At 40.1% G+C, this 19693-nt stretch overlaps 1 protein-coding gene across 3 annotated transcripts in view; it reads left to right on the top strand.

Moving 5' to 3' along the window:
- Nucleotides 1–12858, top strand: part of LOC129728746 (serine/threonine-protein kinase 32A) — a 302204-nt gene extending 289346 nt beyond the window's left edge. For all 3 annotated transcript variants that reach the window (XM_055687205.1, XM_055687202.1, XM_055687211.1), the window contains exon 10: nt 12068–12858. In XM_055687205.1, coding sequence (XP_055543180.1) covers nt 12068–12661 — 594 coding nt within the window. In that variant the 3' untranslated portion in view covers nt 12662–12858. The remainder of the gene's footprint in view (nt 1–12067) is intronic.
- The last annotated feature ends 6835 nt before the right edge of the window (nt 12859–19693 follow it).

The raw sequence follows: 19693 nt of genomic DNA, 5'->3' as shown, positions 1-19693 counted from the left end.
TTTTGAAGCGTCCTCCTTGGTTTGGTACACTCGAATTACATAGACTTAAGGGTGTTGAACCATTAGAAGCTATGTCAAATAAAATTATTAACAATTTTCGACAAAAATCGTTGCAATCCTCAATTGCCACGATAAGCTCTCTTTATAGCCAATAAGTTAGCATTCAAGTTAGTTGTAAGTTTACTTTCCTTTCTTGACAAGTAGGTTTAAATCCCTACGAATGATAAGTCCTAATTGCGAAAACAAACAAATCCTAACAATTAAAATTACAAATTACTAACAGTGTTGAGAAGTCACCATTTGTGATTGGACACACATACTCATTATTTACTAATATTTATCATAAATACTTAAGCTACTAACAAATCTCCCTCAAAAAAAAAAGCACAGCTCCTGATAGTGCGGCTGAGAGCCCTGTTTGTGCTCCTCAAGAATCAATGTTAAAAGTTTGTGGAAAATTTGCGTATTAATAGTAAAAGATGATTAAAAGTTTTTTATTTTTTCTGTATATTTTGAGTTTTTGGATAATTTATCAACGAAATTTTTCGTATATCAGACCAATTTGGTCCAGAACACATTGAGAATGCGTAAAATTAGTATGATTATTCGTTTGTGTATACTGACGAGTTTTTTATTGTTCCGAAAAAAAAAACTGAGAAACGCCTCAAGTCACGAGGTTTATGGGCGGCCCCCTGTCACTACAATACTTTCTCATGTGACAAAATCATCTACAGTAGAAAACTAACAGTTTTACAACCGCCGTGAAACTTAATTTTCCGATCATTGTGCTGGGATGAACATTATCGCTCGAGCTCATTTTTTTCGTAAGCCGATAGCGCATTGAATAAGTACAATTCTGAACAACTTTGTATGACGAACTTGAGTTCCTCAAGTGAGAGGACATTCTGGCAAAGTATCGCGATAATTTTCCTAAATCTGCTCTTACGGCTCTGGTGTTTGAGCTCGAGTAATACTCTCTTCGATAAAGTTGTAGTACTACTGGGAGACTTCAAGTTTGTCATACAGAGTTGTTCAAAAATGTGTTCATGAAAACGAGCGTGAGTGATAATTTACATCCTTGCCCATATCTTCCCGAAACAACTGTTAAGTATTACTCTGAGGAGATGTTCTTTGTGCATCATGAGTCCTCTTTACTCTTACACACGATAGCTAACCACCTAGAGACTGGCAGTCAGCTACCACTGGCGTGTTAATGGTTAACCCACCACACACGTTGCAGAGCCAGGAGAGGTAGCTGCGCAAACCGTACTTTACATGTGCGGGTTTTCGCACATCTTCCGAACTAAGTTGTGCGGAGTAATTTCTTGCCTACCTACTACCATGACGCTCATCGCACACACAAAACGAGGCCATACGAAGAAGACATGCTCTGCGGTCTCCTTCACATCCACGCACTCAGGACTCATGGGGGACCCGTCGTGCCCGAGCCTGTGTAAATACTGCCTGAAGTCAGATGGAAGTTCACATCTACGCTTCGCGAATTGGGACCATTCTCAAAGCACTCTGTATCCTCCTTATTGGCTATGCTGATAGGCAACATGTCGGACAAGACGCAGATTGTGTCGTAGGACACTGTACGATACGCACTTATTACCCCTAGACTCATTAGGCTATAGATATTTTCCCGGTTACCACGATAACTGCTAGTACTTAGCGCAATACACCGCACTGGCTCACCATACCCAAGTATGGACGAAACCATACTGGCAAGAAGTTGATGGAAACTTGCGATATTCCTGTGGTACAGCTGTCCCTTACGGATCGGATGTCTGGTAGGTTGGCCGACCATTTCTAATCTGTGCAATAGATACTGAAACGACGGACGTGAAACTGGACCGCAGGAGGCCAAGAACTTGGCTTGAGACGTGGAAAGAATCCCTCGATGATACACTTCAGCATCGCTGGTGATCAAAACAAGCCTCTTGCTTGCCCCCAATCGTACTATTTAGCACCGATCTTGCAGACCCGAATACTGCACGGTTTTCCATTCCTAGGGTGACGAGTCCATTGCTAGGTGGTGTTGCACGCCCACGATAGTCTGGCAACTACTTGGTCAGCACTCGGACGGAGCCAAATGCTCTTTTCGAGTTCTTTTTTTAAGGCTCGAATCCACACACGGCGTATGCAGATTAGAAGGCGTAATCGCGCTTTTCGCTGGGACGCCTTCCAACCAGAACCTTCTAGCTTTGCCTTCTAGTGAAGAAGGCAGTCGTTCGCCGCCTTCGACTGCGTACTTGACTGCCTTCCGTGCAGACACATCGTGCCTTCCACACGGTTTTGTGTCGCCTCCTTTTGGCGAAGGCGCTGGCAACGCCGTGTTGTATCATTTTCCGCCTGCTGGTGATTCTAGAAGTTCGTTGCTTTATTTTTTCTTCCAACAAACATAAACAAACATGAATTGGGTGGCATGACGACAAGAAGGTCAGAGCACGGCGGGGTTCTAGACGGCGTGATTGCGCCTTCTGCGTAGACGAGCGGAAGGTGGCAGATGCTAGAAGGCACATTTGAAGATTTCAAGAAGATACTGACACTTTTTGTCAGGAAGGCGTTGCCACGCCGTGTGTGTATTTGGGCCTTTATTATCTCCTCAAATACCTTGGCATCGAAATGCCATTGTTCCATCCGCGGATGATAAAACCGTTGACACTAGCTGCCGCCTCAAGCTATGAATCCCTTTATAACGATATCGTAAGGGACTGTCGTCATAGCGAAATGTCGCAATAATGGGAAGAATTTTTGTATATGTAGAACAAAAAGTACCGTTGAAAATGTCGTTATAGATTTAGCAATGCCGTTATAGAGAGGTTCGATTGTACTATTGTCGCAATAAAGAATGACAAGTATGAGTTTTGGTATGCCGTTATAGAGGAAAATCGTAATAGCGAAATGTTTATTTTATTTTATTTTATTTGATTAATTCCATCTGATCAACAACGATCTAGATAAAATGTAATGTGGATGGAGAAAAGCTCATTGGAGGTGGTCACAAGTTAACCTTCCTCAAATGTGCGTAAAAACCCCATCATCTTTTGGCAAGTACAATAATAACAGTCAGTATCTTTTGATAATTGTATGACAATCAAATATCACCTTCTAAGATTCTACGGCGAAACACAGTGGAAGATATATTAAAATCAAATAGATCACTGTATTGATGAAACTGGCGTGCCATAGATGAAACTGGAGCATGAGCCGCATACTGCGTCGACTGATATTCAATTTGCAGTATAGTTCTCGATCGTAGGACTCTTGAAGGTGCAAAGAAGCGGCTTCAGCAGTAATCAACTTCGCAATAAATACAGCTTGTGTTGTGCGTCTACGTTGGGCTAGCGTTTTAATTCCTAGTAGGCGACAGCGATCTTCATAAGGCGGCAGGTTTTGCGGATCGTTCCATGGGAGAATGCTCTCCAGTCCATCAATCCAACTAGTCTTATAAGGATTCCAGACGACACTGGCAAATTCCAACTTAGAGCGGACTAGCGAACAATATAATGCTTTAAAGCATAACGGATCATCGAACTCACGAGCAATTTTAAATATGAATCCCAGCTGTCGGTATGTATCATCAATTGTCGAAGATAGATGAGGCTAGATAGATGAAGATGGATAGCTTCTCATCTAGTATTACTCCCAAATCCTTAACTTGATTGACTCTAGTTAACTTAGTTCCAGCTATATCATAGTCATATAGGACTACGTTCTGAGTGCGGTGGTAACTAATAACGAGGAATTTATCAATACTTAGCATCAATCTATTTTTCATACACCAATCGTAAAACATATTCAATAGGTTCTGCAATTCTCTACAGTCCCCGAGTCGGCGGATAACCAGACATATTTTTAAATCATCGGCAAAAAACAATTTGCCGCCGCGATTGAGAACAATTGCCGCATCGTTGAAAAATATTGAAAACAATAATGGGCCTAGGTTACTACCCTGTAGTACGCCAGATGAATTAGTAAATTCGGCGGAGTTACAATTTCCAATCTGTACACAGCGTTGTCTGCCTACTAAGTAGGATTCCAACCATTTGCAAAACCTTTGAGTACATCCAAGCTTTTCCAACTTGTTTATTAGAATAGTATGGTTAACAGTGTCGAACGCTGCTTCCAGATCAGTGTATATCGTATCTACTTGGGCTTTGGCACTCATATTTTTAGTACAGAAGGACACGAAGTTCACAAGATTCGTTTCAACGGATCGACCACGCAAAAATTCGAGTTGTGTAGTACTTATATAATTCCGGCTGGCAGTAAACAAGGTCTCTTTGATAACACTTTCAAAAACTTTAGACTCCACACAAAGCGAAGTTATTCCTCTATAGTTTGCTACATTGCATTTATCTCCCTTCTTAAAAACTGGGAATACATATGATTTTTTCCATGCATAGGAAAATACTGTTGATCCAAAGAGCGATTAAAAAGCCAGGTTAACGGTGCTGCTAGAATATCTGAGCACTGTTTCATAATAGCAGTAGGAATTATTCCTGGTCCTGGGGCAAAAGATGACTTCAAGCTACCTGTGGCGGAGATCAGTGACTGTACATTCACGCAAAAAAAAACATCCATATTGAAAAATGTTGCAATAAAACGAAGAATTTTAGTATTAAAGTTGAGTAGTTGAGAATGTCGCTATAGCGTGATTTGTCGTTATATAAAATGTCGTTTTAGAGAGATTCAACTGTATTTCAGGTAGAGGGTAAATTTGCTGCCAAACACCAGAGAAACCAACCTCAGGTAGTGTGGGGTTTTACCCATTAAAAACCCTCCAGTCTACAGCCCATAATACTCCCCGGAACGACCGCTAAGTATTGCTCCGGGGAGCGGCTTTTATGCTTTTTGCAAACTCCTGGCTCATCAAGTCTCTTTGTTAATTAGCTAACTAACCTGAAGACTGACAGTTAGCTAACACTGGCGTGCCGGTGGTCAACCTGTCGCCTGCTTTGTAACTCTAGGACTATTTGAGAGGCGGCTGTCAAAGCCGCCCTCCAGATTCACATATACATACATCTAGCCCACTCACTACCATCATGTCGCTCCGCGCACGCGCAAAACGAGGACGTTCGAAGAAGACATGCTCAGCAGTCTCCTCCGCATGGCTATGCTGATAGGCATCATGCCGGACAAGACGTAGATTGCGTGATATGACATTGTACGAAACCCTGCGTACACAGTGCGCGGACGTCAACTCCTCGATCGACGTGCCATAGACCTCTAGCGTTATGTCGTCTGCAAAGCCGACAATCACAACCCTCACAGGTAACTTGAGTGTCAACACCCCGACATGACATTCCACAACACCGGTCCCAGGATAGAACCTTGCGGAACTTGCAGAAGTTCGTGCAGAACTTGCGGAAGTTCGTGATCAGTCCTGGGCTGGAGAACGTCACATCGATGATCGACTCCGCAGCATTTCTGCTGAATGTCCATATGGTACCAACGTTGACCAGATCTAAGGTGAGCTTTGCCAAAGCCTCCAACAGAATTTGACCCCTCTCTTTCGTAGAGCGACTTCTCCAATCAACGGCCCAAGCGTCGAAGTCACCCGCTACCACCAACGGCGTTAAGCCCGTTAGCTCCATGGATAGCTGGTCGACCATCTGGGTGAACCTTATGGTAGACCAACGTGGCAAAGCATAGCAACTGCAGTAAAACACTCCGTTTACCTTGGCAGCCGCGTACCCTTTGTTTGAGGTTGATACAACCTCCTGAACCGGGTACCTGCTCGTTGTCCATACGGCCGCCATACTGGACTTATCTGCAACCTAGCTACCGTTTCCGAGAGGGATGCGGTAGGGGTCCGATACGATAGCGATGTTCGACGGCGACTCAGTGAACGTTTGGTATAGCAGCTGCTGAGCCGCATAGCAGTGGTTCAGGTTCAGCTGCGTTTTTTTCCTGTATGGACTTCCTCACTAAGACCAGAATCGTTGATCTATTGGGAGATATGCCCGGGTGTCTGCTGTATCCCGCACTTCTATTATTTAGCAATATCGCTATTGAGAAGTTGTATGTTTATTATTATTTTTTATCAGTGCTTGTGTGTAATGTGCTACCCTTCCTTTTACACGCTTACTATTCTACTATACCGATGCTCGTACCTCCTTCCAAATATCACTAATTATAATTCCCTGGTGAAGTTTTTTCGTGCGTCCTTCTGGCTAGTTTTATTGATAAGAATAACTTATTTTTGTTAAGAGGAAATCACGCAAAGGTATTGTAGATTTCAGTGTGAAGGAAGGGTAACTGGTGGGGAGCCTGAGAATAAGCTCATGCTTAAAGTCCTTTTTGACATCGAATGGCCTGATTCTACTAAGATTCAAACCCACGACCATCTACTTGACAAAGCGGACTCTGTAACCTTGCGGCTACGAAGCTCCCTTCAGTTGCGTTACCCTTATTCCCATGGTTTCGCAGCCTGGGCACCTGAGGCCTCCCATAAAGTGTTTGGCGTCCCGGTTTCCGAAACATACCATGTACTTGAGAGACTCCCCGCAATCCTTCGCTTTCTGGCCTGCACCACCGCAACGCCTGCATAACAGGCTCTTGTCGGGCACCTTGCAGGTCCAGGACTTATGTCCTCCCTCGAAGCACCCGAAGCAAACGTCCGGTTGTTGGAGTATACCCAGAGGGCACACTGACCACCCGACCTTTAGTTTGCCTTCCTAATTGCCTGGTTAGCATCTGCCGATGCTAGTCGGAAGGTAGCTACCTGAGACCCCGCTAGACCCTTTCGGAGGCTAAATGAAAGCCAGAAAAGAAATGTAAATGGAGAAGATAGAATAGAATAAACAAAAAAGGGAAAACCAGGAAGAAGTTAAATAACAGAAATAGAAGACACGACAACGACGATAGTTAACCGTTATGTACTCGGCAATTTTAACACACGTAAGTACTAGGCAGGTTTCCCGGTAGGGTGGGGCTTATTTTCAAAAATGTTTGCAGGACCTGTTTTCCCAGGCAAAAAGACCTCCTTGGGGTTCAATAAGCAACATATAAAAAATTGGTTGAATTTCATTAAGGTCTAGAGGTGGCGCAGAGGGCCTAAAGGTCAAATTTGAAACGAAAGCAATTTTCAAGCAAAACATATACCTAAATAGATAAACACTTGATTTTGTGACCCTTTTGCATTGCTCCTCCCAAAAAAAGGCTGAAGAGAAAGAAAGAGAATGGGAAAAGGGAAACTAAGAAACGTCAGATGCTTGTATTGCTTGTATTTAATTTAAAGAAGCTAGTAAATCTCAAACTTTTGACGTTTCATATTTTCCCTTTTTCCATTCTCTTTCTTTCTCTTTGCTCTCTTTTCGGAGGAATAATCATGTCTATTGTAATAATATATTCGAGAACATGACGTGTTCACTTATAGGGGTACTGGGGGTAAGCCCGGCCCCCTAAGGAAAATGATTCTTAAGTAGCACTTGATGGCAAATATTGTTATATTTCTTTCACAGAATCATTGCCCAGATTGTTTCCTACAAGATATGAAGGTTTTCAGTACTTTCAAAATGTTATTTTGAAAAGAATAGTGAAGTTTTGAAACTAGGATAAAAACGACGTTTAGCAATCAGTGCGGGTGAAACCGGCACCCCTTGGGGGTAACACCGGCACCTAAGTTTGTTCATGAATTTACTCTAATTAACTGAACCAATTTGAATTCGGAAACCACCAAATGAGAGATCTTACTTTTTTGTATGTTACTGTTGAATTTGGTTGGTGTTGGTTAGCTGGTTCTGGGGAGATTGCCTTGGGAGCAAGTTCCGGTGAACATTATGTATAAACAATGAAAGAATTTGATGATCGGCAAGCCCATCATGTGGCACTTTAAATTATATTATTAATTAGTTTAACCGAAGCCAGGATCATGTTGACCACACCGGAGCATATTCCAAATACCACCGGGAAAACGGTCAGTTTTGCGATTTGATTCAGTACATTTGACACCTCTAATAACCCTTGGAATCATTCATAAATCACAGAAGAGCTAGAGTGCATGGTTCTAAGTCGATTAATCAAATTATTTAGCAGTGAGCCATCGATAATAGATGAGAAATATGTGTCAGTAACATCCAACTTGCCTCAGACAATGTCGGGCTTACCCCACTCACTGGGTGACGGTGTTACCCCGAAAGCACACATTTTTCAAAAAAGAGTATTTCTACAAATTTATCACTTCAATTTACCTCAGATCGAATTTCTGTAATTGCTAACAATACAGGCAATAAATTGTAGAGCAACGAAAAATTATTTTAGTCTAGTTTATTCATATAAAAGCTTAAGTTCCACTCACGAAAAATTACATCCGTTTACGCATCAGCTGCAGTAGCGTATGTTTTGTCTATTATTTTGACGTTTGACGTTTCATGATGGCTTCGATGTGTCTTAAAATGTCTAAAATATTTAATACCAACACTTCACATATTCCAAAACACAGTTGATTAGCGTTTTCTAGTTAAATCCCAGAGGTGACGGTCTTACCCTCAGTGCCGGGCTTACCCCCAGTACCCTTACAGGCTCCTTTTGCATTTCCTCATAATCACATACCCCGAGCTTGCAAGAGTGTACACTGATATTGCGAATCTCAAAAACTGTTAAATGTAACGCAAAACGGACAAAATTTACGTCCAAAAGGGTCACAAAATCAAGTGTGTACCTATAAAGGTATATGTTTTGCTTGAAAATTGCTTTCGTTACAAATTTGACTTTTAAGCCCTCTGCGCCACCTCTAGACCATGATGAAATTCAACCAATTTTTTATATGTTGCTTATTGAACCCGAAGGAGGTCTTTTTGCCTGGGAAAGCAGGTCCCCAAACATTTTTGAAAATAAGCCCCACCCTAGTACCCATCAAAATGAAATGCTTCTTACTTCCTCGATTTTCGATCTTGACCCGTCAAATGATTGAAAAAATTGTGTTGTATGTGGGGCCGAAAGAGCCATTGGTCCTAATATGGTTCCCGTAAATCCGGATCTTCGGGGCCGTGTTCAAGGTCTGGAATCTGTCCCGAAATGGCCATTACGGACAACCCATCAAATGGACTCAAAATGAATAAAAATCAACTCCTGGAGTGTTTTCATGAATTTTGATACCAATGTTGATCGGTTTTATCGACAATTGTACAAATTTGTTTTAGCGGAACATGCTCCCATAAGATTCGAATTTACAGGAGCCATATGCGGTCACTGGCTCATGTCGGTCTCAGATTCTAATAGTAGACAGATTTTCCAAGCTTTTGACAGGCCAAGATCGAAAATCGGCCAAGAACTGAAGAACCAAGAAGCATTTCTGGATTCTCTTTTTACGCGATTGATGCGTGCGCGCAAAAAAAGAATCGCGTAAAAAAAATCGCGTAATTTGGAGCAACTCGCGTAAAAAAATCGCGTCGTTACAAAATATTTCGCTATGTGGTAAGTGTGTGTGTATTTGTGTAAGTATGTGTATGTATGTGTATGTATGTGTATGTTTGTGTGTGTGTGTTACATCTTGGCTCATAAACAATATTTCCCATGTCACATATCGCGTAATTTCGAGAAAATCGCGTAAAAAAATCGTGTAAAATAAAATCACGTAAAAAAGTCGCGTAAAAACAAAATTCAGTGTACTTATGGGGTTTAAAAACTTGAAGCCTCCCCTATTGACCCACCTTGCTGCTATAAACAGTCTGATGATGGGAAATGGTTCATTCCCACTGGTTAGGAGCATTCCTTATTCTTTAAAGCAATAAAGTCTGAAAAAGTACCCGGGTACCCTGCCGAGTACATAACGGTTAAAAAACATATAGAATTGAGAAATAAAACTCCAAAATTGGAAAAAATATAAATAGGGAAAAAAGTATGTACCACTAACACTTAATGAAATAAAAAGATTTAGGTTTGAACTTTTTAGAAATGGCAAACATGAAACAAAACTTATTAATGCAAATAAATAGAATGAAAATACTGGTGGAATTGGAAGAGACAAAAAAAACAACTAAAAACGGAAAAATTAAAAAACAAACAACTTACGGAAAAATGAAAATATATACAATAAATGGAAAATATTAATCAATAAATAAAAAAATATTACTCAATACTGTACTAACGTGAAAAAAATATCTCAAAATAAAATGACTGAAGAAAAGTTCATAAAACTAAAAAACTTGAAACAATGAATAAATAAAGATATTTAAAAACTTGTAGAATAGATGAAAATTAAATTCAATGAAATCGTCAGAATGAATTGAAAAATTAAAAGAAATTAAAAAATAACAAATGGTTACCGGCTATTCTACTGAAGCGATGCACTACCAGCTTACTTACTCCGTTTTGGCATCTATTTTACCTCTCCCTCTCTACAGGTTACTTTTCATCTACATGGAAGTTCGCGTATATGTTTCCGGTTTACAAAAAGGTGACAAGAGAAACGTCTATAATTACCGTGGAATCTCCACTTTGAATGCAGTCTTAAAAATGTTCGAGTTGGTCGTGATGGAAACGATTTTTTACCATTGTAAGCCTCTTATCTCTGATACGTAGCATGGATTAATGCCAAAGCGTTCAACAACAACGAATCTTCTAGCATTCACCTCATTTGCAATGGCTATTATGTCTGAAGGGCACCAAACAGACGCTATATACACTGATACGTCAACTACCCCCGATTAAATTAAGCACAACATTACTATTGAAAAACTCGACCGAATGGGATTTGGCGGAAACATATTACGCTGGCTTCAATCGTGTCTTGCGGATCGCCTCATCATGGTAAAAATTGAAGACAACAGATCGCAAGAATTTCATGCTTCTTTCGGAATCCCACAAGGTAGTCACCTCGGGCCTTTAATCTTCATCCTCTACTTCAACGATGTGAATTGCATTCTCAATCGCCCCAGAATATCCACGACATGAAAATTTACGTTAAAGTGAGGTACTTAGAGAATGCTCTCTATCCACAACATCAGTTGGAAAATTTTGCTGAATGGTGTGACATCAAGAGGATGACTCTAAATCCGGAAAAATGTTTTGTGATTTCGGTAACCAGAAGAAAGAGACCTGTTAGGTTCGACTACCATCTTGGGGCAGTACCGATTAAGCGTGAAGCATTTGTAAAAGATTTAGGAGTGCTGATAGATAGTCAACTCACTTTCAAAGAGCATATTTAAAGGAACGAAACTTGGGAATGATAATGAGAATGGCCAAGAATTTCAAAGTCGTGTACTGCTTAAAAAGTCTATATTGCTCATTAGTCCGCTCGACGCTAGAATACTGTTCGGCAGTGTGGAACCCTCATTACTTTAATGGTGCCAACAGAATCGAAGCAATTCAGCGGAGATTTGTACGTTTTGCTCTTCGACATCTACCTTGGAACGATCCTCACCAACTCCCCAGTCATGAAACTAGCGCGCAGCTCATCGGCCTTGACTCTTTGGAAGTAAGACGTGATCTTTCACGAGCTATGTTAATATCGGATACCCTGATGGCGAGAACCGACTGTGCTGTACTGTAATACTAGGCAATATCAATCCAAACGTTAATTCCAGAGTCGTTCGGAACAACCTTTTCCTACGAATTCCTTTTCGCCGTACAAATTATGGGGCAAACGAAGCTCTCATTGGATTTCAGCGCGTTTTCAATTGTGTATCTTCCGGTTTCGACTACCATCTACCTCGCACTAGGATTAGGAGTAATTTTTTAAATATTTTTGGATGTAATCATTAGGACCAGATTGAGTCTGTTGATGTTGGATAAATAAATAAATAAATAAATAAATAAATAAATAAATAAATAAATAAATAAATGAATAAATAAAAAAATAGCAATCAAGTAGCAAAAAGTTGAGAAAGAGAATTATTTCCAATGAAGGATGACTGATACAAAATAACCCAGAAAAGAATTAACAAAGATGGACACTTATTCAGTGAAATACTGATAAGTATTTATCAAATTATTATTCATCTAGGTCCTGTGTTTACTAAATTCAATTTCATTTTGTATCTACTAATCACCCGCAGGTGATCTTTGCATACTTATTTTTCTTACATAATCTTTTCTTTCTTGCCTCCTATTACAGCTCCTCAGTGTCCAACCCGGACCACGCATCAGTAGCCAGCGGGAACTGCAGCAAACCAAGCTGCTGCGTGGAACGTGCTTCGATCGGATTCTAGCAAAAAACACCAATCCGTTGTTCAAGCCATCCAAGGACCACTTGAACTGTGATCCCAGCCTGGAACTAGAGGAAATGATCATAGAGGCAAAACCACTTCACAAAAAGAAAAAACGTTTGGCCAAACAGCGCTCGATCAATCGAGACAACCAGAACCAGAACAGTCAGGATCAGCTCAGTGAGTTGGACAGTGCGCTACTGAAACAGTTTCTGGTGTATAATCGTTTCAAAGAGCAGAAGCGGAAAGTGATGGAACAAAAAGAGTCTGACTGGCAGCAGGAACTGGATCACGCGATGGCCAGTTCCGAAGTCGATGGATCCGGTGGTGGACGGCTGGAAACGATCCACGAAGGAACGACCGAGCCGGTGATGCCACCTGACGTGAGCCCACTGACACTGGACAGTAACGGGGATACCAGCAGCAGTGCACAGGAACCGGCAGAGCGAAACGATAGTTTAGACTATATCGATCGGACGCCGTCTCCGAAGCCCAGTATTTAGTAGAGGGGTTCGAGCTCCTAGTGTGGCTTTGAGAGTTTGATTTGTGAACACAAGAGACGATTTATTGTGTTGTTAGATCTTTCTTCCTTCGGAATGTAGTTGCAAAGTTATGGAATAATTTGCCTGCAGATCCCAGGATCTCGTAACAATATTATGATTATTTCTGGAGCTTAATCTCTGTTATAACTGTATATTATGAAGGAATAAAAAACACTCGAGTATTGCACACCAAATTGAGACTGAGCACATTAAATGGCAAAAGTGCAGTAGTTTCACAAAAAATAAGAACAATATAACAGGAATCAGCACAAACAGTCATTAACCCCTAAAACCATAGTCATAATCGTAGAATTCGGTGCTGTTAAAAGAAAAAAAAAACATACAATCAATTCATATGTAGAGACCAAATATCGACCATTTCTTTCGAGAACATTACCTAATAACTCGATCTCGTCATCCAATAGCTAGTCACTCGTAGAGCAAAAATTAGGAAATATGTTTTTAGTATAAACTATCCTCCTCAACAATATTACGATTAGTACAGATTAGTGATCGACATCGGGTGTGTTTATCAACTTTATTCTCCTTTCTGAGTCAGCAATTCTAGAAATAATAATTTTATTTTTGTATTATTATAGAAAATATAACATCGAAAAGTTATGTATTTTTATAAACTTATATCATTTTGATAGTTTCTGTCATATTTGTTATTTTCATCATTCCACACTCTAAATAAATCTAATACACTTTTGAAGCTGCTTCCTCCCGACTGATCACAGCGTATAAAGCAGAGCAGAAAAACACATGTCACATAGGTCTAGCAAATCCCTTCGACATTTTTATATCGCCTCTGCATTACATTAATCGGTGGCCTATTTCCCGTTCAACAGTGAGAATCGATGTGTAGATGAACAAATAACTTAACAATCAGCTAGCACGCTAAGCCTGTAAAAAAAACCTTAAAACCTGTAGCATCAAATTGTCAATTGTCCTCGCGGTTTTCAACAAAGCGCGGAGTATTGTTCAATAAAAAAATAGTTTACCAAACAATAGAGAACTTAGTTCGCTTCATTTCTAAAACAACCTCTTTCCATTAAGTCCTAGCTTAACTGATTCCGAGCTCAACTCCTTCACAGTTCAGTTGGTGAAAAGCTTTGCTCAGAAATGGAGCGTAAAAACGATTTACCATAAATCGATGGTGCTCGAAGAGGCTCGTTTCTCGGCTGGTGGCGTGCCTGGCATTCCGCATGGAGCAGGATGGACCCAGACGGATCGTGCGGCGGCGGTCTGTTGGCAATTCGTATTTGCATATTCGCATTTGCATAGCGTGGCGGTGTGAAAAGTGGAGAACAATAAACAAAGCTACGCACTCTAGCGCGCGGAGGTCGACTGTGGAGACTGGCATTTAATCGCAACGATTCGTAAACGGACAAATGATGGAGGCGCCACGAAGCACGGACCATTCATTGTAACAAACAATAGTGCCAAGTGGGAAGAGTCAAAATTCAACAGTCAGACAAGGTTAGAGTTGGAAATTGTACTATTGAGCAGTGCAAACTGAGTGGCACGGTTTGCTTATAGCAAATCAAAAATATTGATTGTAGATCAAACCGGTGAGCAATTGATTGTTGAATTGAATGCTATTCTCTCATTGGTGGTATATTAATTAGCCATTTATCGCAACAAATGCAGCACATTTGCTTGAATAATATACGCATGATGAATGTAATTGTCGATTGAAAAGAAAACTTTTGTGAGCATAGCTCATTCATATAAGTTTTGATGCAGTTTATTAAATTAAATTTACATTTGGTCACAAAAGTAGGTCGTTTATTATTATTACTTTCAAGTTGGCAGCACTGGTTTTGACACTACTGGACTAAATTTAAAAAACTAAAACACTTGCCCTGTGGTTGGTCACCACGTCTCAGGCCTCTGCCTGAGAACGCACGCCAACGCGAGCGATCGGGCGAGATTTTTGCCGTACATCAGCCGGCACTTCCTCTAATGGAAAAGTTGGATCATTTTGTTCAGAAGAATATTACTGTCGGTAATATTACAGAGCTGCGATTGCATTATATCCGATACGGAATTGAACAATTGTTCTTTTGAGGACAAATAAAACACTTAATTTGAAGAGTTAATAGTTTTGGGTACCAGTAGCGGCATGGTAACAGCCTCAGCGGTAGGTGCAGCCGGTACTTCCATAAGGCAGATGTTATAAGGAAGTAAATGGAAGCGGCATGGCGAAACAGTTCGGGTGTGCTGAGACGCGCGTCATTTTTCGTTGTTGATATTATTCCCTACATGAAACGAAGCACTTTCGTACGATAGCGGCGGTATTAGCGGTAGATGCATTTGCCAACACTTACTCCAGTAAAGCCGTGTCTGTTTTTCAATGTGAAAACACCTTTCTATTGTGTTGGCCGTGCACATTAGGCCTCTGCCAGGCTAAACGCGAAAAGCGGCGTGAACCGTTTCGCCTGGCCGTAGGTTAATGTGCAGCCATAAGTAGAGCTGTGTAAAAGTATTCTACTTCAACCTCGCGGTCGTGGCTTTGCACACAACCCTCCTGTGATTTTTTTTTATTCTCGCTTATTTTCCGTCGGTCTAGTTCCGCCACTGTTGTGGCCAATCACCGACGCCCAGGGAGGCGACTCCACACCCAGGAGCCTAACTCACGACCCGTTTATTAACGAATCGGCGCCAACGGCTTTACTTCCTCATGCGATGGAAGGCGTGATCCCAGAGATTTTTCGCCTCAGAAAATCTCCCGGTGTCGGCTAGGATTGAATCTAGACCAGTTGGGTTGGTTGTGAGTGGGTCACGCCACCTCACAACCATCGACACCTATGTCGGCGGTGGGATTCGAACCCAGGCGTCGAGCGTGGTTGGCGGAGACGTTACCAACCAAACTAGGCCCCCGCCCCAACCGTTACAATTATTTTCAAAATCACGAAACAAGTCCCGTGTTTTAATTTGTTATTTACCCATACCTTTCCGATTTCAGTAAGCCTCATTATTTTTCAATATAGGGTAACTGCTCCTATATTCATCTCAGTACCTTTATTCATCTCATCACGCCTTTTTGATCAATTTATCATCAAATTTTAGCATATTTTCAACGTAAAACTTTCAGCCACTTGAGAAAATCGAGAAGCAAATAGATTTACTTTCAAAATTTGTAGAAATTTGACGGTAAATTAGACAAATGAGAGAAATAAGATGAATACAGGTGCGCCAAGCAGTGAGATAAATAATGGAGCGATTACCCTATTCCCTCACAAAAAAATGCCTAACTGCCAGATTCCGATTAATGTTTCACCTCAAGCGAACAAAACAACAATAAAGTGCGAGTCTGCCAATTCGAGCACCGGAATAATTGAATGTAAATTTCGTCCGGAGCCGCAAAGCCAGTTAGGACAATAAATCAATCAAATACAGTTAGCATCGCCATTAAATTATCTGATTTTTTTTCCTATTGCACCGTGAAATAGCAAAGAAAAATCTCAACATTGGCTGGGGGGAGGGAAGGGCAACCTTCGTGCCTTCCGATTCAGCTCTGTTGGCTGAATCGGATTCGGGCTTGGGCTTCGAGAGCTGTCCGTTGCGGCGTGATTAATGCGAACTGAATGTGTTTGTTTTGTGGCTTTTTATTTGCCCACCAAGGCATATTTACACAAGTCCTAGGTTTGGGATATAGCAAAGAAATGGAGGAGAGGGAAAAAAAGGTTTGAGATTTTTCCGCCTGTCACGGGGTGAATTCGCAGAGGAATTGATGACTTTTAGGTTTATTGCAGTTTTACCCGGTCGGTGGAATGATGTTTTTTTTTACACTTCAGCGCACAAAACGGAAGTCACTCAGAAGATTCAGTGTCCGACTGAGGGGCCTGAAGCAAGCAGTGATTGATGAGCCATCGACGGCTGGTTCCAACCTATGGCACGAAATCATTTCCAGCGGCAAGTGATTTCCCCATACTTACGTCTTGGTGATTTGTTCGAACTCGATAATGTTGCAGTTTAGCTTTGTTACTTTCTAATTTTCAGAACAAATGTGTTTCATTCAATTCCGCTAAATCACTAAATGAATTCTCTAAGTCCACCAATGAAACTGGCCATATTTATGTAATTAAAATTACTGAGAACATATCAATTTATTTGATTATATTTCATTTCCAACTGAATTATTTTCAACGCTTTCAATAAAAATAATTCCCGCCATTGGCAATTCATTGCAGGATTGAACTGTCACGTTTTCAATTTCCACCGCATGTCTCCCCCAGCCCGCCCGCACACCGGACACTGTTTGTTTAGCCTTCCGGCGGCGGGCGGGTTTCACGGAAAACTCTGTGCGGAAGTCAGGATTTTATGCTTGCTCCTCTGCATTCATGTTCACGTTCAACAGTTTTTATTTTGAATAGAATGGAGCGGAAGAAAATGGAAAATTTAGAGTAGACGGCAAAACGTACCATGCTGCTGTGACAACCGTCAGCCAACATTCGAACAACACAATTGTCAGTACACCAATCACACACACACATGGTAATTCAGATACGATAAATTTACTTTCCGTGTCACATACATGAATATCAAGCAGCATTTGGTGGCAGCAGCACAATGTGTACTTAATTTTCATTTCCTCTTTGTCGTGTTGTAATTCTTGCTCAACTTTTTTGTTATCAAGCGAAATGCGAAATGCTGTTTTCGAGTGTAATAAATCGAAATTTTATCTCTGTTCGTTTGGGTGGCCATTAAAATCTGAAGGTAATGATTTTATCTGTTGTTGTCTGAAATTGATTTTTATATGTACTTCGGTGTTTGGCTGATTCGAACTTCTGCCTCTGGATTGCGTTTTGACAGTCATTGGGTAATTCGCCAGGCTCGGCTCTAGGACTACCATCGTCATCAACGCTTCAAAGTAATATAGTACAAACCACATTATCTAGACGAAAATTTGTTTCATCTTTCTTTTAATTAAAAAGATCCTTACATTGTGTTTTTTTCGCGAACCAACAGCTGGGGTCCCTTAGTTGGTAGCTTCAATAGCAATCGAGCCGTCGTAATCCCGAGAATTTCATTGCCCGTAAAAGAATTTAAATGTATTCCCGTTTCGATTGCGTATCTGTTAATTGCACTTGCAAGTTGAAGCGATTTGTAATTATTTTTTGGTGCAAGCTTCGGTGATAATTAATGGGCGGTTCAATTTCCATTCCAAGTGGAACCAACTCAGATAATGGAGATTAAGTTTTATTTTCGAATGGCATTGACACTGTTATTAATGAAATGGTGCAAAGGAGCAGCAGAAGTACCAAAAGCAATTAGTAGAATGATTTTCATGTTAACATTCGATGACGATGTGAATTTGGCGGTAGATTTTACTTGTTTCATGGCGATTTATTTGTGTTTTCAAATAAATATATAGCTTTTAATTTCAGTATTTTTTGAGAATGGCAGAATCCCGTTGTCGGATAACCCTAATAATATGACCTATTTGTCCAAAATAACTAAATTCTGCCCATTGTTGTTTTCCAGTTTCTGTTATTTCTATTTTTCTATTGTTTTCTTATTCTATTTCTTATTATTTGACTATAGTTTTTTTATTTTATATTTCACTGTTTCTGATTTTTTTCTTCCGATTTTCTTTTTTGCCGTTCGTCTGTGTTTTTCGTTTGGGTTTTTCTTTTGTTTTGCATTCCTATTTTTGTTTCTGTTACTTTTTTTATTCTATAGTTTTACTTCTACTCTGTTTTTCAATGTTTCTGCTTTCTTGGTTCTATAATCATATTTGTTACGTTCTTATGTTTTACTTTTATTGTATTATCCCGTCATTTCATTACTTTTGCGTTTCTGATTTTCCAGTTTTTACTAGTTTACTGGTTTATTTTCTTGAATGACTTTCTGTCTATTCGCTTGTATACCCGACTGAATAGATAGCTCATACCTCACTGTTTTCCTGTATTTTTCTTTTTGTGTTTCTTTATCTGTATGATTTTCTGTTTGTCCATATTTCTGTTCTAATGTTTTTTCGTTGGGTTTTTATTTTATTCTGTTTTTCTATTTTTATTATTTTTTTGTTTCAATTTTTCGCTGTTTTTCAATGTTTCCGCTTTTTGGTTTTATTATTTTTTGCTGTTCTTTCATTCAAACATTTTGTCATTCATTATTTTTTGGTTTTCCAGCTATTGTGTTATTTTTCTTTTGTGTTACTGATTATCTAGCTTTTTAAAAGCTTACTAGTCCATTATCCTACGTTACTGTTTATTTTTTTTATTCAAATTGATAGAAAATTTTCGGATTGTTCTATTTTCTGTTACTCGTTTTTCTGATATTCTTCCTGTGTTTTTATTATTCTATCATTTCCAACTAACCTGACTAGTCTATCTAATATGTAGTTTTCTGACAGTGATGTTCTGAATGCTCTATGGAAACTGAAATACTCCTCATCCCCTGGACCAAATGGGATTTCAGCCATTCTACTCAAAAAATCACAAGGGTTGTATGCAAAACCACGGCTGCAAGGTAGACGTGAAACTACATAAGGTTGTTTGCTACATTACTTGTATTGAATATGTTCTGTGCAACAGAGTAATGGAAGTGCTACCGAATTTTATATTACACTTAGATCACTGAACAGTAAGGGAACAAACACTATACAACGCAAACAAGTTTCCACTGTCAAAGTGCACAGACAAACTAAAATAACATTTTACTCATAATTCTAGCGCATCACTAGAAAATATTAAATCTTCAATAATTTGTTTGTTGTCCTTATGAGGACAGTTGTTGTTCAGTTTCATATCGGATATAATGTTGATCGCATCTGTATGCTACCCCGAGATTAAGACATTCTTTGACAAATCGACCCATTTATTTTGAATGCCAGCATTTCAAAACGTTTGTGTGTTGTCGAAATACGCCAACATTTCACTAGAGGGACTTCCGGCTAATGTACTTACTACTGATGCTGCTCGCTATTGCACAAAGGCATCTTTTACTAGAGGAAGTGCCGCCGCACCAGCTGACCCTGCCAAT

Source organism: Wyeomyia smithii, chromosome 1 (assembly GCF_029784165.1).
Source record: "Wyeomyia smithii strain HCP4-BCI-WySm-NY-G18 chromosome 1, ASM2978416v1, whole genome shotgun sequence".
NCBI classification, from domain to species: domain Eukaryota; kingdom Metazoa; phylum Arthropoda; class Insecta; order Diptera; family Culicidae; genus Wyeomyia; species Wyeomyia smithii.
This window is presented reverse-complemented; position numbering and strand designations above follow the sequence as displayed.